The 18,070-nt window shown below is 33.9% G+C and overlaps 2 protein-coding genes across 2 annotated transcripts; both read left to right on the forward strand.

The window, feature by feature from the left end:
• Window positions 1–6,072: 6,072 nt before the first annotated feature.
• On the forward strand, window positions 6,073–8,102 carry LOC112009210 (very-long-chain aldehyde decarbonylase GL1-3). The gene is made up of 3 exons (XM_065781092.1): window positions 6,073–6,208; window positions 6,392–6,565; window positions 7,716–8,102. The coding sequence occupies exons 1-3, from the start codon at window positions 6,098–6,100 to the stop codon at window positions 7,881–7,883; spliced, it is 453 nt and encodes a 150-aa protein (XP_065637164.1). The 5' UTR covers window positions 6,073–6,097; the 3' UTR covers window positions 7,884–8,102.
• Window positions 8,103–12,082: 3,980 nt separating this feature from the next.
• On the forward strand, window positions 12,083–12,610 carry LOC112009197 (uncharacterized). Its single transcript, XM_024041536.1, has one exon. It carries the CDS (start codon window positions 12,083–12,085, stop codon window positions 12,608–12,610), a length of 528 nt encoding a protein of 175 aa, XP_023897304.1.
• Window positions 12,611–18,070: the final 5,460 nt, after the last annotated feature.

Consider the following 18,070-nt stretch of genomic DNA (forward strand, 5'->3'; position numbering starts at 1 on the left):
ATAAGTAAAAGAAAAAAGTAAAAATTTGAGATGTAAAAATATTATAAAATGGTATGATATAATAATAAAGTAACTTTTTAAAATTGTAAAATAGAATAACATTGAAATTTTCTAATGCTCATACCCTCGTGCACATGCTGATAAGATGGGCCAGTAATATTTAAAAAAAGGAGACAGTGATAGGTTATTAAACAGTTACCAATTTTTAAGGCTCAAGATCAAGTCTGAAATTGACGTTACCAAATGACATGTAGGGACCATCGAGAAGAGAAGATAAAAGACTTACTTACTCATTAAACCAAATGCAGTATCAACATGTATAGCAAAAAAGAAAAAAGAAAAAAGAAAAAAAAAATGCTGTATCAATATACCTAGATGGGTGGTCATTCACATGTTGGCAGCCATGTTCGTGTTGTGACAAAATAGAGGTATTCGACTGGAAAGGTGTAATTAAACACTATCTATTTAATATTTTTGATAATCACACTATCTATTTAATAATTATATCAAAATTCATGAACCTTAATAGAACATATTTATTAAGCGGGAGGACACAAAGATAATCAACTTCAACCCGTTTAAAAAATGTCCCAAAATGATTAACATGTTATTATATTTTTTAAGTACATAAATTTTCATTAAAATAAATTATAACCTTTATTTTCATTTTTTAATTTCTTTGTTTTGGGTAAAAGAGCAAGGGATATTATATTTAAAATTTAAATTTACACTAGATAATATATATATATATATATATATATATATGTGGGTTAGACTAGTTCGTTTCCAAATGAAACAACCGTTCTTAACTAACACAAATAATGAACTAGTCAATTTAGGTTGATTTTTGGATGAGTAAGTCAATATGAAATTGATCAATTTATTAATCATATTAAAATGGATCGACTTATTTTAATAGACACTTTGAAAAAAGTTATATGGTGTTTGTGGATTGAGTGAAACAATGTCATCCTTAGAGTATTCTCATTAAGAGTTTTAAAAATTTTAGCATTTAACACTTAAAAAACCAACTTTATAACATTTAATACATCGCTTTACAATATACATAATATCAAAACTTCTATTTTTTAACCATTTCATCAAAATATTATTTATTTATCATTTATTTATTCTTTTTGAGAGAGGGCAGGGAGTGAGATCTGAGGGGAGAGAGAGAAGGGGAATAAAAAATAATAAAAAATGAGTAGCAACTTGCTACATTAGAGTGTTAGTAATAACATCTTACTGTAGAAAGGTGCTAAAAAATTTAAAATTTAGCACCATTGATGTAGGGGTTTTTTTTAGTGATTTTGTTGCTAAAAATAGATTTTAGCATTTATCCCACCTTTGATGAGAATGCTCTATACCTACTAGTCTACTGCATTGCCTTAAGTCTATTAGTAGCATGTCTGGCTTATTCGTTAATTAGGAGTAAGCTAGGGTTTGAAATTTGAACATCCTATGGCTCTAATGATCTATTATTGTGAGGGAAATAATATCACCAATTTGTCCCACTGCACCCTAATGCAAAGTCTTAAATCTGCATTGGTATTGTTTTGGATTTAAAAGTAAGTATAAGTTATATATTTATAGAAATGGAGAGAAAAAATTTATTTCTAGGCCTACCATCTCTGGTCTGTCCAAATCAATAAGTTTAGACTTTAGAGACATGACAAAATTTACAAGAATTTCGGATGTAACAAGTTGTTTGTAGTGAATAATTTGAGTAGTGTCAGCAATGGACTAATATGAGAAATACATACATACATATATATATATATATATATATTGATAAAAACTAATATGAGAATTAATAATAATTTACAAAATTGGATGAAGAATAACAGATTGCTAAAAAAGAAAAAAATAGATTGATTCCTTACCTTTAGTTTATCAATTTAAATTGCTATTTTGCCCTTATAACTATCACGTATTAACACTTTGGAATTTTTATTTTTTAATTTTTTTTATGACCACAAGGGCATAAAAATCAAAATATTTCAATTTCCTATCTCTTCCCTTATAAACCAAACAAGGGAAATATTATGTTATTCTATTTTTCACTTTCATTTCCTCCTCACGTCCAAACACATCAAAATTTTTATTTTTTCATTAAAAAAAAAAAAATTATCTTCTCTTTCCCAAAGTGCAACCAAATATGTTGTAGAATTGTGGACAACATAACAGATGCCTTGACTCCCTCAAACCTCATGAGTTCGGGTTCTATCTACCCCTTTGATGGTGACTACTGAGTTGACTATTCACTTAGCATTGGGGTTTTAATTGCAATTTTGGTTATACAACCCAAAAGCATAATACAACTATACAAGTTGTTGAAGGTGACACAAATAAAGTAACGACTTGACTTGTAAACTTCTTGTTTTTTCCCCCAACTAAACATGGATCTAGTGTTTAGTTGCGTTAGAACATCAAGATGGTAATGCATGTCTAAAGGGTTTAGTGTAATTGAACATTGGACCAAGTCTCAACAAACACATATTAATCAAGTATATTAATAATGCAATTAACACAGCTATTTCTTAGCAATTTTTTAGCTTTTATTTTGTTTTCTGGAATTAGGAATTTTTGTTAAGATAATAAGAAGTAAAAGTGATGAAAAAAAAAGTTTAGTGGGAGAGTGTACTTACTAGGACTCTGACTCTCTTTCGACAAAGGTAGAGGGCAATTGCTCTACCGAGCTTGGAAGTAGCTCCAGTTAAAAATACCTCTTCCACATCCTTAGGTAGGTCATTGAGAATAACAGCAGCAGTTAAGGTATTCCCATGGACAACTCGAACTCTAAGGTCTGGGTGCTTGTTAACAAACAGTGTTCCACCCCCATTGAGAGCTTCATTCTGCACATGTGAAATAGTAGATTACTTCGATGAAAACTTGTGAATTTAATCACCCAACAATTTATTTCAGTTTTACAAAAATTTCTTTATTTTTAGTAAATTGCGGCTAGAATAATTCTTTTTAAAGTTTTTAGTTGAGAAAAATTAACCATGCCTTAATTCCGAAAAAATAGAAGGATAATTGAAAGTATAATGATTTATATTTTATTTGGATTCTGGATCACCCTAGAAGACTTTAATATTGATATTGTCAAAAGTCTACATCAAAACTCATGTTTCGTGTTTTCTTGTTTGTTTGTTAGTAACTGTTGCTGAGAAATATCAAAGCCATTCACCAATTAAACGCAATGATATAGTGTTACTGACAGTGAAATTGATATGAGATTGACAACATAGAACCATAAATATTAAATGTTTGAGCTTTTTTTGAGTGGTGCAATTGAATACGAATCAATTAATTGATGGTACTTTTTGTAACACCTAATAATTTTCCTTCATTAATTACCAAAGTGTTTGGGTATGTGGAGGTTTCACGTTCATGAATAATTCTAATTTCTTTGCCCTTTAATGATTTTGTCGTATGAGTGATAGAATAATACAAATTTTACTTGCATAAAATTTGCAAAATAAAACTAATTATAAAAAATAATTTATTTATTATTTTGTTGTGGGATAGAAAGTAAAGTGTATAATACGAAAATAATTATTTATTTCCTTCTCATTTGTTTTAATGAATTACTAAACGCATGAGCAAAGACAAAATCATATTCCTTATCCCTATAAATTTGTACTCTTTATGTTGTATCTAATATGAAGGGAGTACATGCAAGTTTTGGCAAAACATAATTCCCTTCAGGAAAAGCCTATCATATATACTCTCTCCCTCCCATATTATTGATCCTCCATTCAATATTGGGATATCCAAACTATGATTATTTTTAAAACAACTCATAGAACACAATATTGATAATTTTTCTAACTTATCCTTAACTTTATTTTTAAAAAACAACATTCTTGTTCCACTAAATTTTAAATTAAAGAAGGCAGTTTTAGAAACTTATATGTACTTTGAAGTTTGAAAATGAAAGTGTAATACTAATTTAACTGCGCTAGCAAACTCGCACGAATGTGCAGCACTCATACGAGCAAAGGACAATTTTCATGTTTTTGTGTCTCAGAGATCATAGATTGATCTTTCAGATAAATGATGACACAGGGTTGTTTCATTTGGAAACGAACTAGTCTAACCCACATATATATATATATATATATATATATATATTATCTAGTGTAAATTTAAATTTTAAATATAATATCCCTTGCTCTTTTACCCAAAACAAAGAAATTAAAAAATGAAAATAAAGGTTATAATTTATTTTAATGAAAATTTATGTACTTAAAAAATATAATAACATGTTAATCATTTTGGGACATTTTTTAAACGGGTTGAAGTTGATTATCTTTGTGTCCTCCCGCTTAATAAATATGTTCTATTAAGGTTCATGAATTTTGATATAATTATTAAATAGATAGTGTGATTATCAAAAATATTAAATAGATAGTGTTTAATTACACCTTTCCAGTCGAATACCTCTATTTTGTCACAACACGAACATGGCTGCCAACATGTGAATGACCACCCATCTAGGTATATTGATACAGCATTTTTTTTTTCTTTTTTCTTTTTTCTTTTTTGCTATACATGTTGATACTGCATTTGGTTTAATGAGTAAGTAAGTCTTTTATCTTCTCTTCTCGATGGTCCCTACATGTCATTTGGTAACGTCAATTTCAGACTTGATCTTGAGCCTTAAAAATTGGTAACTGTTTAATAACCTATCACTGTCTCCTTTTTTTAAATATTACTGGCCCATCTTATCAGCATGTGCACGAGGGTATGAGCATTAGAAAATTTCAATGTTATTCTATTTTACAATTTTAAAAAGTTACTTTATTATTATATCATACCATTTTATAATATTTTTACATCTCAAATTTTTACTTTTTTCTTTTACTTATTAAAATAATATCTCTACATAATAAAATAATATATCTTAAAATTATATCTTTTCTCTCCCATCTCTCTCCTCTCTTTACATAATAAAATATTATTAATTTTTTACAATACTTGCTACAGTGCAATTTTAAACATAAAATTGCACTGTAGCAGTATTGCAAAAGAATTTACAATATTGTTGTTTAGCATTTCCCAATGTAGATGATTTTGGGGTTTAAAATTTCAAATTTTCCTTAGATTTGGCATTAGCATTACTCTCAATGCTAATGCTCTAATTCATCTATTTCCTTCACAAATATTTTTAACTTTTCACTTTTTTTTACTTTAACTTTTTATTTTTTTAAACTTATTTTTAATCAATGATTGAGATTGAAAATTATTTTTTATAACTATCAATCTCAACCATGAATAATAATTACATCTGAGACAATACCTTAAATATTGCTCCTCATCTCAATTTCTATAATATATTTGCTCAGTGTGGATTGCTGTATAAACAGTTTATAAATAAAACCTTTTACTTTTTTCTTTTCTTTTTTTGAAACTTGTAAAACCTTTTACTTTGTTTGCCAAAGATTGGGTCAATTGGACTCGAGCCATCGTACCTAAGTCAAGTTTATTTTATTTAATATAATGACAAACTGGTGTATGTGTGGATAGCCTATTTTAGCTGGTTTATTTTTATTAATTTTTTTAAAATATATTAAATAAAGAATATATGTGACATTGATGTGACTGAAAAAATATAAAATTTTTAAAATGTTGCACCTAAATTGACAGTGAAAATAAATTGAATTTTAAACTAAAGCATTAGGCTTTGTCAAAAAATAAAATAAAATAAGAATTCGTTTAATATATGTGTTTAAAAACTGAAAATTGTTATTTAAAATTTTTTATAGAAATACGTGTGAGTGAAAAAATGTGTAAAAATACATAAAATGTTATCTAAAAACTGAAAATTATTATTTGAAAACACTCATCAAATACCACCTAAAACATTAAGGGCCATTTGACCTTTTTTTTTTTTTTTTTTTCTTTTAAAAAAAGAAGAAGGGGCCCTTTGACATTAAAGATATATTGTTGGACCATCTTTTCGCCGCCTCTTCGGCTCAGAAGACAGAGACATAATAATTAAATCGACGTTAACGAATAAGAGATGTATGAATGTGCTACAGTACATTTTTGTCTATTCCATAAATTTTGATAAGATAAAGAAAAATTACAGATGCTGACTTTATCATCGGAAAGATTTGAAAAAGTTCAGATGGAAGCCCCAGTTGGATTTCAGAGCTACCTGGTCCAAGTGACAAAATACCAAGCAGCACGAAACTGTAAGGTATGCTCAAAAGTGTTTATTTTACATGCACTTAATTACATCACAAGGGTTACTAATTGAAGAGGTCGCGCAGGTATGATTCGTGACGTTTTTACATTGTGTTAACTAAAAAATCTGCCTTATAATTAATTTGAATTATTTGTTAATTAATTTAAGTTATCCTTGTTGTTCAATAAAATGTAGACATGGATTGTTGGCAAATGGATCACACCAAGAGAACAAAGTTCGGCACCACCAGGAACACATTTTCATCAATTCGTGGTCCCTCCAATCTTGTCCTTTAGAAGAGATTGCACTTATGGTGAGCTTGCAGCTATGAAATTACCTGATGATGTTGAGGGGCTTGGATGTTGTGAGGTGAGCCTTAATTCTTCTTCATGGTCTTTTTTTTTTTTTTTTTTTTTGGTGATAATTCAATAGTTCGGAGAGGGAGGAAATAAATCCTAAATGTTTTTATTGGAGAAATTAAGAGATATCAATGAGTTGAATTACAAAGCTTTTAACTTCGTCATGGGTGTAATCTAGTGTGATAGTATGGTTAATTCTTCACAAAGTAGTATAATTTCTAGAAACCATTTTAGGCTTAGTAATTCCACACCAAACTATATTATTCAAGCAAAAAATATTAAACCTATATTTTGATTATTTACCTTAAAAAAATCCCGGATAGAGGCAGATACGTACAAATTAGTAATTACAATGCCCACGTTGTAGGGTAGCATTCTGTGCAGAAAATAAAATATATAAAGATGAGGGAATAACGTTTGCATTAAGTCTCTTGCTTGGAATAAAAAACATTGCACTAGTTCCCTTAAATTTTTGTCTTCAAGATTGGGTTTCAAAAGAAGGCAATGCACGTGAAGGATAGTTGAAGGGGTTATAAAAATGGGTCATGCTAACGAATGACCTTAGAACAATGGTTAATAATCTATTTTAGGAAAATTTTAACACTATTTTTATGAAAAATGAAAAAAATTGTCAAAATATTAATTGCTTTTTTTTCTTTTTCTATAAAAACTTTTTTTAGATGAATTATTAACCAATACCTTAAAGGCATTAGTTAGCATTTTCTTATAAAAATATGGGAAATGCTAACGGATGCTTTTAGAGTATTAGTTAACAATCCATTTAAAGAAAATTTTTATAAGAAAAAAAAATTAATATTTTGACAACTTTTTTTATTTCCTGTAAAAGTTGTGTCAAAACTTTCTTAAAATTGATTGTTAACCAATGCTTTAAGAGCACTCGTTAGTATGACCTTAAAAATATAGGACTTCCAAGGAGTTCTCAAAATCTTTTAGCTATCATTTATTTTTATTTTTATTTTTGGTAATTGAAAATGGGTAGAGGGGAGCAACTAGTGTGACTTCTCTACCTAGACATGATCATAATATCACCTTATCTACTTTCAGCTGAGACCCTATACTCCTGTTCTAGGTGAGGAACTTAGCTATCATTTATGCTATCCTAATTATTTGGTTGATTTTTTTCATGATTGCTGAAACAGTACACCATGGGTAGAGGAGTTGTCCATGCATGCCATGCGGGAGGTGTGGTTCATCTTCTTGAAGGTTGGACTCACCATGAAGTTGGAGCAATTGATGTTGACAGAATTGATCTAGTTTGGGAAGCTGCATTAAAACACGGTGTGAAGCCAGTGAATAATCAGGATTAAGATCCTATGCTGCATCAACCAAACTTAATTTGATTGCAGTTTGGAAATATTTGAGTGAAAGAAAGAAGCAATATGTTGTAACGTGGCCTTTTTTTTCTTTTCTTTTTTGCTTTTTCTTTACAAAGACAGACAATAAGTCACTACAAGAAAAAAGACATAATACAACAAATATTATTGTAAAAAAATAAAATAAATGGATGTAATATATATACTATTGCATCTCTAGGTGTTTTTTTTATTGTAATAGTACCTTTAATTTATTACATTAATATGAGATTGTAGCAATAATGAGTTATTGTATATATATAACTCTTATTTTACATTGAGATATATTGTTGCAATTGGTAATCTTTTATTTCACATTGAACTATATTGTTGTAATACAATAAATTTTGTTGATGTAATAGAGGTGAGTAATTGAGTAGTGGGAAAATTTGGAAAATTGGCGCTATTTTTTTTTTCTATTAATTTCCTCTCTCTCACCCATGTCTATCCCTTTTTTTTTTCTCATCTCACTATTTCTCTCTCACCCACACATGTCTTCCTTTTTTTTCTCATCTCAATTTCCCACATTCTCTCACCACATCTATCTTCCTATTTTTTCTCATCTCAAATTTAACTATCACCCATGCCTAATTCTTTTTTCTTTTCTTTTTCATCTTTGTTACCCTCTTTATCTCACCCACCTCTATCTTTTTTTTTTTTAATCTCAAATTCTTTCTCTCTATCTCACACCTACCTCTTTTTTTTTTTTTCATCTTAGTTTCCCTCTTTCTCTCACCCACATTTATCTCCATGTTTTTCTCATCTCTCTCTCTCTCTCTCTCTCCTCCCCCCCCCCCCACCCCAATGCTTGACTCTTACTTTTTTTCTTTTTCTCATTTCACTTTCCCTCTTTCTCTTAAGCGTATCTCAAAATTCAAATTTATCTACTAACTACAAAACTTATCTCTCAAATTTCCATCTCACTCTCATTTCTACTAACTCTAAATTTTCTCTCTCAAATTTCAATCTCTCTTAATTCATAGTCTCCTTAGAGAAACTCTTTCTTATTTTAAAGATTTTCTCTCTAACTTTCAAGTAATCTTTTGGTTTTCTTTAAATTTTAATTTGATTTTTCTTTGTTTAATTGCACAGTTTTCAAATTGTATTGTTATATATATATATATATATATATTAGAATCAATAATGGTGTATATTGGTGTCATTGTGTTGTATATATGATGTTTTTCAACTTTATACTTATTTTCTTTTTCTTTCTTTTTTTCCAAAATAGGTGGTAAGTCAATGAAATGGTCGTTGTAGGGATAAAGGGTCCAGATATGAGTATTAGGCCGTGGGCTGTGTCTGGGGACATTAAATTGTCCGAGAACTGGTAGATACTAACGGGGGTGTGCAAGTTAGTAGTCTGTGGAAGAAGACTGGTCATAAGTGATTGGGAGTGTAGTCAGAGGAGAAACACCTTCTCGGCTAAGTATTGTAGAGGTTAACGGTCCAACCTTTCATCAAGAATAAGGCACCAGATGATCATATTGGTAAGGATAAGCATCAGATGGGGATAAGACAAAGGAAAACTGAGAAATATCTAAGAAGAAAGCTGCTACTGCCGCATTGAATGCTCTGCAACTAACTCTCTAGCCGCATTAATGTAGAGGTAATACCTGAACAGTAACATTCAGCCTTACAGCTACCCACAAAGACTTTAGAAAAGTGCTAAAGCCAGCAATCTGATCTACACGTGGAAGGCTGAGATGGAGTGAAGAAGGGGATATAAAGAAAAAAGATCCCAATACAAAGGATCATCAGATAATCTGGAGAAAAATGAGTGTACCTTTAAGAACCGTAATTGTGTTTAAATCCAAGAGAAATATATAAGAACTACTTCCCTTGGACTTTGCCGAGGAGGATTTTCCTTGCATTAAATTGTTTATTTATACTTTCAAGCATCACTTAGCCTACAGTCATGAGTGTCCAAGGACCCGCTGGAACCGACCCACCCGTTGCCGCCGACAGAACCTGACCCGCTGCCGACCAAACCGACTGCTTCGGTAGTCGGCGACGGATTTCATTCTCCAAAACCCAAGATCAATAGGTCGAAGATCGAATCTCCTCCTCTCAAATTCGAGAAACCTGATCCGACCGACCCATCATTTTCTCGGCAAGTTTTGAGATTTTTTTGGGTAGATTCGGCGAGTTTTGAGTTTTCTTTGGGAAGATTTAAGCTAGATCCGGCAAGATTTCGCTAGATCTAGCCAAGATCTTGCCAAAAATGGCCAAGATCTCGCTGGATTTGGCGAGATCTGGCCGGATTTCTACCGTTTTTCAAAATTTCCTTGCCGAATTCTGCCGTTTTTCATATTTTCTTGGAAATCAACCCCGACTGAGACCTGACCACTTTCCAGCAAGAACCGTCCGATCCGATCCAATTTTCTAACCGGTCGGCGGCGGGTTTGAAAATTTGGAACCCGACTTGATCGGGTCGGTCGCGGGTTGGGCACAAACCCAACCCGGACCGACCTGTGGTCACCCCTACCTACAGTGATCGTTGTCCAACTCATTGGAGTTCAATTTCTAACCCGCTCTCTACAAATTCATTGTTTTTGGTTCTTTGGGCTTTTGTCCATTTCACTTGGGCTTTGGGGAGCAAAACGTACCCTTACAATTGGCGCCGCCTATGGGAAACTTAAGCATTCGTGAGTTCAACGTTTAGCCATGGTAAGTTCAAGACTGAATCGTGAAGAATCTGTGGTTCCCAACGTCAAGACCAATTTCTTAATCTTGAATGAAAGAGGGACTGTGAAGTTAGCATTCATACCACCCACACCAGTTGAAGTCAGTCTAGAAGTGAGAGTCATGTGTCTCATGAAGAGAATATCAGGAACATGCAGTTGGAGATAGACCACTTACGGAGGAAATTATGTCGTAAGCAACGTAGAGGGACTCTTTCAAACTCAGAGACTTCCTCTGACAATGATAATGTTGATAGTTATAGGCCCAGATCAAGGGCTCCCCCCAGTGAGTCTTATTCATATGATGAGGACCGCCATTATAGACAGAGAAGCAACAGTCCATCTCACAAAGTCCTCGATAATGATGCTATGAGCAGGGCCTTATGCCAGATTTCTAAGTCACCATTTACATGAAGGATTGAGGGAGAAAAACTTCCTCGGCAGTTTACTTAGCCAATGTTTACCATGTATAATGGTAGAACAGGCCATGTGGAGCATGTCAGGCATTTCAATTAGAGAATGGTTGTCCATTCGAAGAATGAAACTTTGATGTGCAAGGTGTTCCCTTCCAGCTTGGGGCCGATAGCAATAAGGTGATTTAATGGTTTGAAAGAAGGTTCAATCAACTCCTTTTAGAAGCTAACTAGAGCTTTTGGAGCTCAATTTGTTACGTGCAACAGGATTCCTCATCTCTTGGATTCATTGCTATCTATGGCTTTGCGAGAGGGAGAGACGCTGAAAACATATTCAGATAGATACTGAGAGATGTTCAATGAAATAGACAAAAATTTTGATGATGTAACAATAAGGACTTTTAAGGTTGGCCTACCTGTTGAGCATGATTTAAGGAAGTCCTTGACAAGAAAGCCTACTAGGAGTGTACACCAGCTCATGGATGGTATTGATAAGTATAAACGGGTATAGGAGGACCAGCAATAAGGAAAGAGAAAGGCCAAAATAGTTCCCCAAGACCGAAGGGATTTTAGGTCGAAGAGTTATAACAACGACCGACCTAGGAGAGATTTTACTGGGCACACTAGATCTCCTATTGCCCAAGTAGTTAGCACTATTTTTAGGGAGCTTGTGCACCAAAGTTTAGAGAAAATCAAGAATGAGCTATACTTTAAATGGCCAAATAAGATGGGTGGAGACCCCCACGAAGCACAACCAAAGTCTTCATTGTCAATACCACCAGGACCAAGGACACACTACAGAAGAATGTAGGACTTTACGGGATCATCTAGAGCAGCTAGTCAGAATTAGGAAGTTAAAGCAATTCTTGTATCAGTCCAACGGATAGGGGAGCTAGGTAAGGTCGGGACATCAAGAAATGCTTCTTCAAGACCGCCTTTGGGGACAATTAGTGTTATTCTTACTGCCCCAGGTAGCACTGGTTCTCTTCCATCTAGGATGATGTCTATAGCTTAGCCATTTGCAGAGGACCTGACTCTTGACCTTAAGAGGAGTAGAATGAAAGTCCAACCAGCCTTAAGCTTTTCTGATAAGGATAAGGTTGGAACCCTACAACCACATAATGATACCCTGATGGTTACCCTCAGGATTAGAGAGTATGATGTGAAGAGAGTGTTAGTAGATAAAGGCAGTGGTGCAAAGATTATATACCATGATCTATATAAAAGGCTCAAGTTGAAGCTTAAGGACCTGGCTTGCTATGATTCTCCTCTTGTAGGATTTGATGGGAAAACAGTCTTCCCGAAGGGTCAAATTAGATTACTTGTTCAGGCAGGGTTAGAAGTTGTGGAAGTGGACTTCATTGTGGTAGATGTCTATTCCCCTTACACTGCTATTATGGTAAGACCTTGGCTGCATGTCATTGGGGCTATTTCTTCCACCTTGCATTTGAAGGTGAAGTATTTGTCAGGGGATCAAGTTGAGGAGCTGATTGGAAGTCAATTTATGGCTAGACAATGTTTGGTGGTTGCCATTAAGCATCAGTCTGGAGATGAGTTCTTGGCCTTTGTAAAGAATGATTTATAGCAATTAAGGAGAACGGTATTGTCCATGGATGTGGTGGTAGAAGGGGAAAAGTGTGAAGAGTTAGAAAAAATTGTCATTGATGATGATGAAGAGAAGTTTTTCCAAGTAAGGGTACAGTTACCTCCTCAAGAGAAGGAAGAACTGATTGTTTACCTTAGAAAAAATGTTGACGTGTTTGCGTGGAGTGCTTATAATGCTCCTGGGGTGGATCCAAATTTTATTTGTCATCACTTAAATGTTAATCCATCTGTCACTCCTAAGAAGCAACCATCTCAGCACTCTTCTAAAGATCATTCTGACACTGTTAAGGAGGAGGTGATTAGGCTTAAGTAGACAGGGGCAATAAAAGAAGTTTTTTATCCAGAATGGTTGGCCAATATAATGGTGGCAAAGAAGAAGAATGGGAAGTAGCGAGTATATGTGGACTTCATTGATTTAAAAAAAACTTGCCCAAAAGACCTATTCCCAATGTCTCGGATAGACCAATTGGTGGATGCAACAGTTGGTCATCCTCAGATGAGCTTTTTAGATGTCTTTTGGAGATATCATCAAATACCTTTGGCTCTGGACGGTCAGGAAAATACTACTTTTGTTACGCCCACTAGGAATTATCACTACAAAGTGATGCCCTTTAGACTAAAGAATGCATGATCTACTTATCAAAGGATGATGACTAAGATATTTGAGCCTCAACTTGGCAAAAACATTGAAGTCTATATAGATGATACGGTGGTGAAGAGTAAAGTAAAGTCCGAGCATGTGAATGACCTCAAAAATATTTTTGAAATATTGAGAAAGAATAAATTACACCTTAATGCTTCTAAGTGGTCTTTTGGCGTTAGTTCAGACAAATTTCTTGGTTATATGGTCACTCATCTTGAAATTGAAGTCAACCCTAATCAAATTAAGGCAATTAACAATCTGTAGTCTCCTCGAAATCCCAAAGAAGTCTAGAAGTTGATAGGAATGACTACTGCCTTGAATCGATTCATCTCTCAGTCAGTAGACAGGTGCAGGCCTTTTTTCTAGTTGTTGCATAGGTGGAAGGGATTTAAGTGGACTGAAGAGCGTGCCTTGGCCTTTCAGCAGTTGAAGGAATATCTTTTTCGGCCACCCATTATGTCCAGGCCCGAAGAGGAAGAGGTTCTTTCACCTATATTGCTGTAGCCTCTCATGTAGTGAGCTTAGTACTACTAAGGGTGGACAATGGAGTACAGCGGCCAGTTTATTATGTGAGCAAGTCATTGCACGAAGTAGAGATTTGTTACCTGCCACTGGAGAAGGCTATCTTAGTAGTGGTACATGCCACGCGGAAACTCCCTCATTACTTCCAAGCTCATACAATTGTGGTTTTAACCCAACTTCATCTTCAATCGCTACTTCGAAAAGCTAATTACAAAGGGAGAATTGCCAAATGGGGAACAATTTTAGGAGTTTTTGACATCAAGTATATGCCTTGGACCTTTATTAAGGGCCAGGTTTTTGTAGATTTGGTGGCTGAATTTACTGAATCTTCACTATAAATGGAGGGCGAGAAGCAAAACTTGGGAAGAAAACCAATTGAAACAATCTCCTTATAGGGACCCTTAACTTGAAAATTGTATGTTGATGGTGTAGTTAACCAAAGAGGATCTGGGGTGGGGCTAGTTGTGGTGTCCCCAAAGAAGATTACTATTGAGAAATCTTTAAGGTTAGGTTTCTTGGCCACAAATAATGAGGTTAAGTATGAACCTTTATTGGTAGGGATGACTATGGTTTAGAAAATGAGAGGAAAGGCAGTGAATGTATTCTCGAATTCGAGGTTGATAGTGGGCTAGTAAAGGGAGATTTGGAAGTTACGTATTTAAGAATGCACGGGTATTTAAGCGAAGCTAGGCACCTGAAATCAGGTTTTGAATTTTTTACTTTACAACAAATCCCGAGGAGTAAAAATACATATGCTGATTCTCTAGCTACTTTGGCAACTTATTCGGCACAAGGTTTACCTCGGGTTATACTTGTTGAAGATTTATATAAGCCCACTGAGGTGAAGGTCCAGGTTCACCAGATTAGGGTTGTGCCTAGTTGGATGGATTCCATAATTTTGTTCCTTAAGGAAGGTACTCTGCCTAAGGAAAAAGGAGAGGCAAATAAGGTACGAAGGAAAGCTCCTTGTTTTTGGTTGTCCGAGGAGCAAAAATTGTACAAACGTTCTTTTTTTGAACCATACTTGTTATGTGTCCATCCTAAAGTAGTGAAGCCATTTCTGGAGAAGTTACATGAGGAAATTTGTGAAAGTTATACAGGTGCAGATCACTATCCCACAGGGCCCTCACTCAGGGGTATTGTGGCCAAATATGCAAAAAGAGGCATAAGAGTATGTGAAGAAATATGACCAATGTCAAAGATTTGCTCCAAACATTCATCAGCCAGAAGGTGTCCTTAATTCTCTATCTAACTCATGACCTTTTGCTCAGTAAGGTTTGGACATGGTAGGACCATTCCTTAAGGCAGTAGGGAACAAGAGATGTCTTCTGGTCGGTACTGATTACTTCACAAAGTGGGTAGAAACTAAGCCACTAGCTAATATTAAGGATGTGAATGCAAAAAAGTTTGTATAGAAAAACATTTTCACTCGATTTGGGATTCCTCACACTCTTATCTCAAATAATGAGCTTCAATTTGATAGTAAAGATTTCAAGAGGTACTGTTATGAATTGGACATTAAGAATAGATATTTAACTCCAACCTACCCCTAAGGGAATGGGCAAGCCGAGGCTGTTAATAAAGTTATAGTGAATGGGCTTAAGAAGAGGTTGGATGAGGCAAATGGTAGATGGGTGGAAGAGACACCACATGTTCTCTGGACATATCGGACTACTCCTCATCGGTCAACCAGAGAAATACCGTTTTCAATGACTTATGGGTCCAAGGCTGTAATCCCTTTAGAGACTAGATTTCCAACGCTGAGGATGAGCTTGTTCACTCCAGACAACAATGATAATTTATTGAAAAAAAAAAAGTCTAGATTTGATTGATGAACGAAGAGAAACTGCCACAGTTTAGCTAGCATGCTATTGGCAGAAACTCAAACAGGAGTATGATACGAGCGTGAAAGTAAGACCATTACCACCTGGTGACTTGGTATTAAGGAAAGTTGTGGATACTGCAAAAAACCGAACTTAGGGAAAGTTGGAGCCCAAATAGGAGTTGTCATATCGTATTACCTCGGTAGCTAGTATATGTGCTTATTTCCTAGTAGACTTAGATGAAAATGTTCTACCACATTCTTGGAATGTAAATATCTTACAAAGGTATTACTATTAATGAAAGGAAACTCTGCCACATCTTTGTTATTAATATTACCTGTTGTGTGTTTCATTTCTTTAAGTATTAAACAGAATCCTGGTCATGTTTGGCTTCTCGAACCATATACCTTGGGTAAATTAATACTCATCATTATTTCTTTAAGTATTAAGTAGAACCTTGGTCATGCCTGGCTCCTCAGACCACATACCTTGGGTAAATTTATACTTCTCATTATTTGTTTAAGTATTAAACAGAACATTGGTCATACCTGGCTCTTCGGACCACATACCTTGAGTAAATTAATACTCATCAACTTATGTTTAAGTGTTAAACAAAACCTTGGTCATACTTGGCTCCTCGGACCATATACCTTGGGTAAATTAGCATTGCTTGATATTTCTTTAAGTATTAAATAAAATTTTAGTCATGACTGGCTCCTCAAATCACATACCTTGGGTAAATTAATACTCCTCATTATTTGTTTAAGTACTAAAACCATGGTTTTAAAAATTGGTACAGTGAAAAAACCGGAAAAGAGACTGATTATCAATTTTCTGATTCGACTGGGATCGAACCGATGATGTCATAAATAATTTAATTAATAATTTTTTAAATTATATAAATAAATAATGATGAATATTTTTTTTTATATAATTTTAATAATTTTTCACATCTTATATAATAAAAATCATTTAAATATTAAAGGTAACTTACCATATTTATTCACAAATATGGTTAAAACTTTAAAAGAGGCACATACAGTTGCAAGACTTTCTAAGCTCCACTGAAAAAGGAAAAGAGATAATGAATAAATAAATAAAAAATCCGCCCCACTTTAGTTACTTCTCCTAGCCATTACTAACAATTAACACCCACCCACTTTTTGACTTTTATGACATAACATTTACTTATCCTAAGTCCCAAGACTCCCAGCCTTTCCACTTTTCTAATAGAAATCCATCAGAATCCAAATTGGCAATTTCCCATAAGGCCATAACCTCTCATTCGTCTCTCTCTCTAATCTCCCCCTCCCACCTTTTCTATCAAGCCTATCCATCACTACATCTCTTTGCAACATATCAATTAGCAATAGTTCAAACTTCAAAACAAAATACCTTCCTCCACCCTTCTCATGTTGCTTCTCTTACCTCCTCTCTAAATTTTATTTTACCCGCAATTTAAAAGTTTCATTCACCAAATCTTATTTACAACAGATCTAAGATTTTCAAAATAAGGAAGAAAAATCGTTTCAATCCCATCATTCACAGCAACAAAGTAATTGTTGCACCAATGAGAGAGGCTGAATGGGGAAGAAATCAAGAGAAACAAAGTCATTTTCTCTGTATTTTGCAAAACTGGTTCAACCATACTGGTTTCCGGTTTTACAGTTGAACTGGCCGATTTTTTATTATTTCCAGTTTTTAGATGATTTCTGGTTTTTATAACTAGACCGGATTGTAGGCCGGTTCCCGGTTGAACTAGTCGGACCAGCCGGTCCAGTCCAATTTTTAAAACCATGATTAAAACAGAACATTGGTCATGCCTAACTCCTCAGACCACATACCTTGAGTAAATTAATACTCATCAACATATGTTTAAGTGTTAAACAGAACATTGGTCATACCTTGGGTAAATTAGTACTACTTGGTATCTATTTAAATGTTAAACAGAACCTTAATAATGTTTGGCTCCTTGAACCACGTATTATGGGTAAATTAATACCTACAACTACTTGGATCTTCTGCTAAGTGGAGGGTTATGTGAAACTTTGGATAAATAAATGCTTTACCACTGTTTGAAGTTAAGAAGGAAATCCTAAAGTACATATAATCCTTTGAGCTGCTTATCTCAGGTACATAAAGTATGTTGTGAAGTTGAATTACACTTCACTAAATGTTGTAGGCTTGAAAATGTTAGCTTGTTATATTGTTGATTGCATAGAATGTAGATTTAAACTACCACTTGTGTAAATAGCTGTTAAAGTTAGGAATGAAGATATCTTTTGAATTAAAAGAAACTGTGGATTATGCTTACATCAGTTGAGTACTGAATGGAAGAACCATTATATTTAACTTTGCACAAACACAATGAAGCATGAAGGAAGTTAATATTTTTTGTTAAGTAAAGCCTTGAAAAAGACAAAGCAAGTACATATCCAGTAAAGTAAACAAC

This window comes from Quercus suber, unplaced genomic scaffold, assembly GCF_002906115.3.
Source record: "Quercus suber isolate HL8 unplaced genomic scaffold, Cork oak 2.0 scaffold_257, whole genome shotgun sequence".
NCBI lineage: Eukaryota > Viridiplantae > Streptophyta > Magnoliopsida > Fagales > Fagaceae > Quercus > Quercus suber.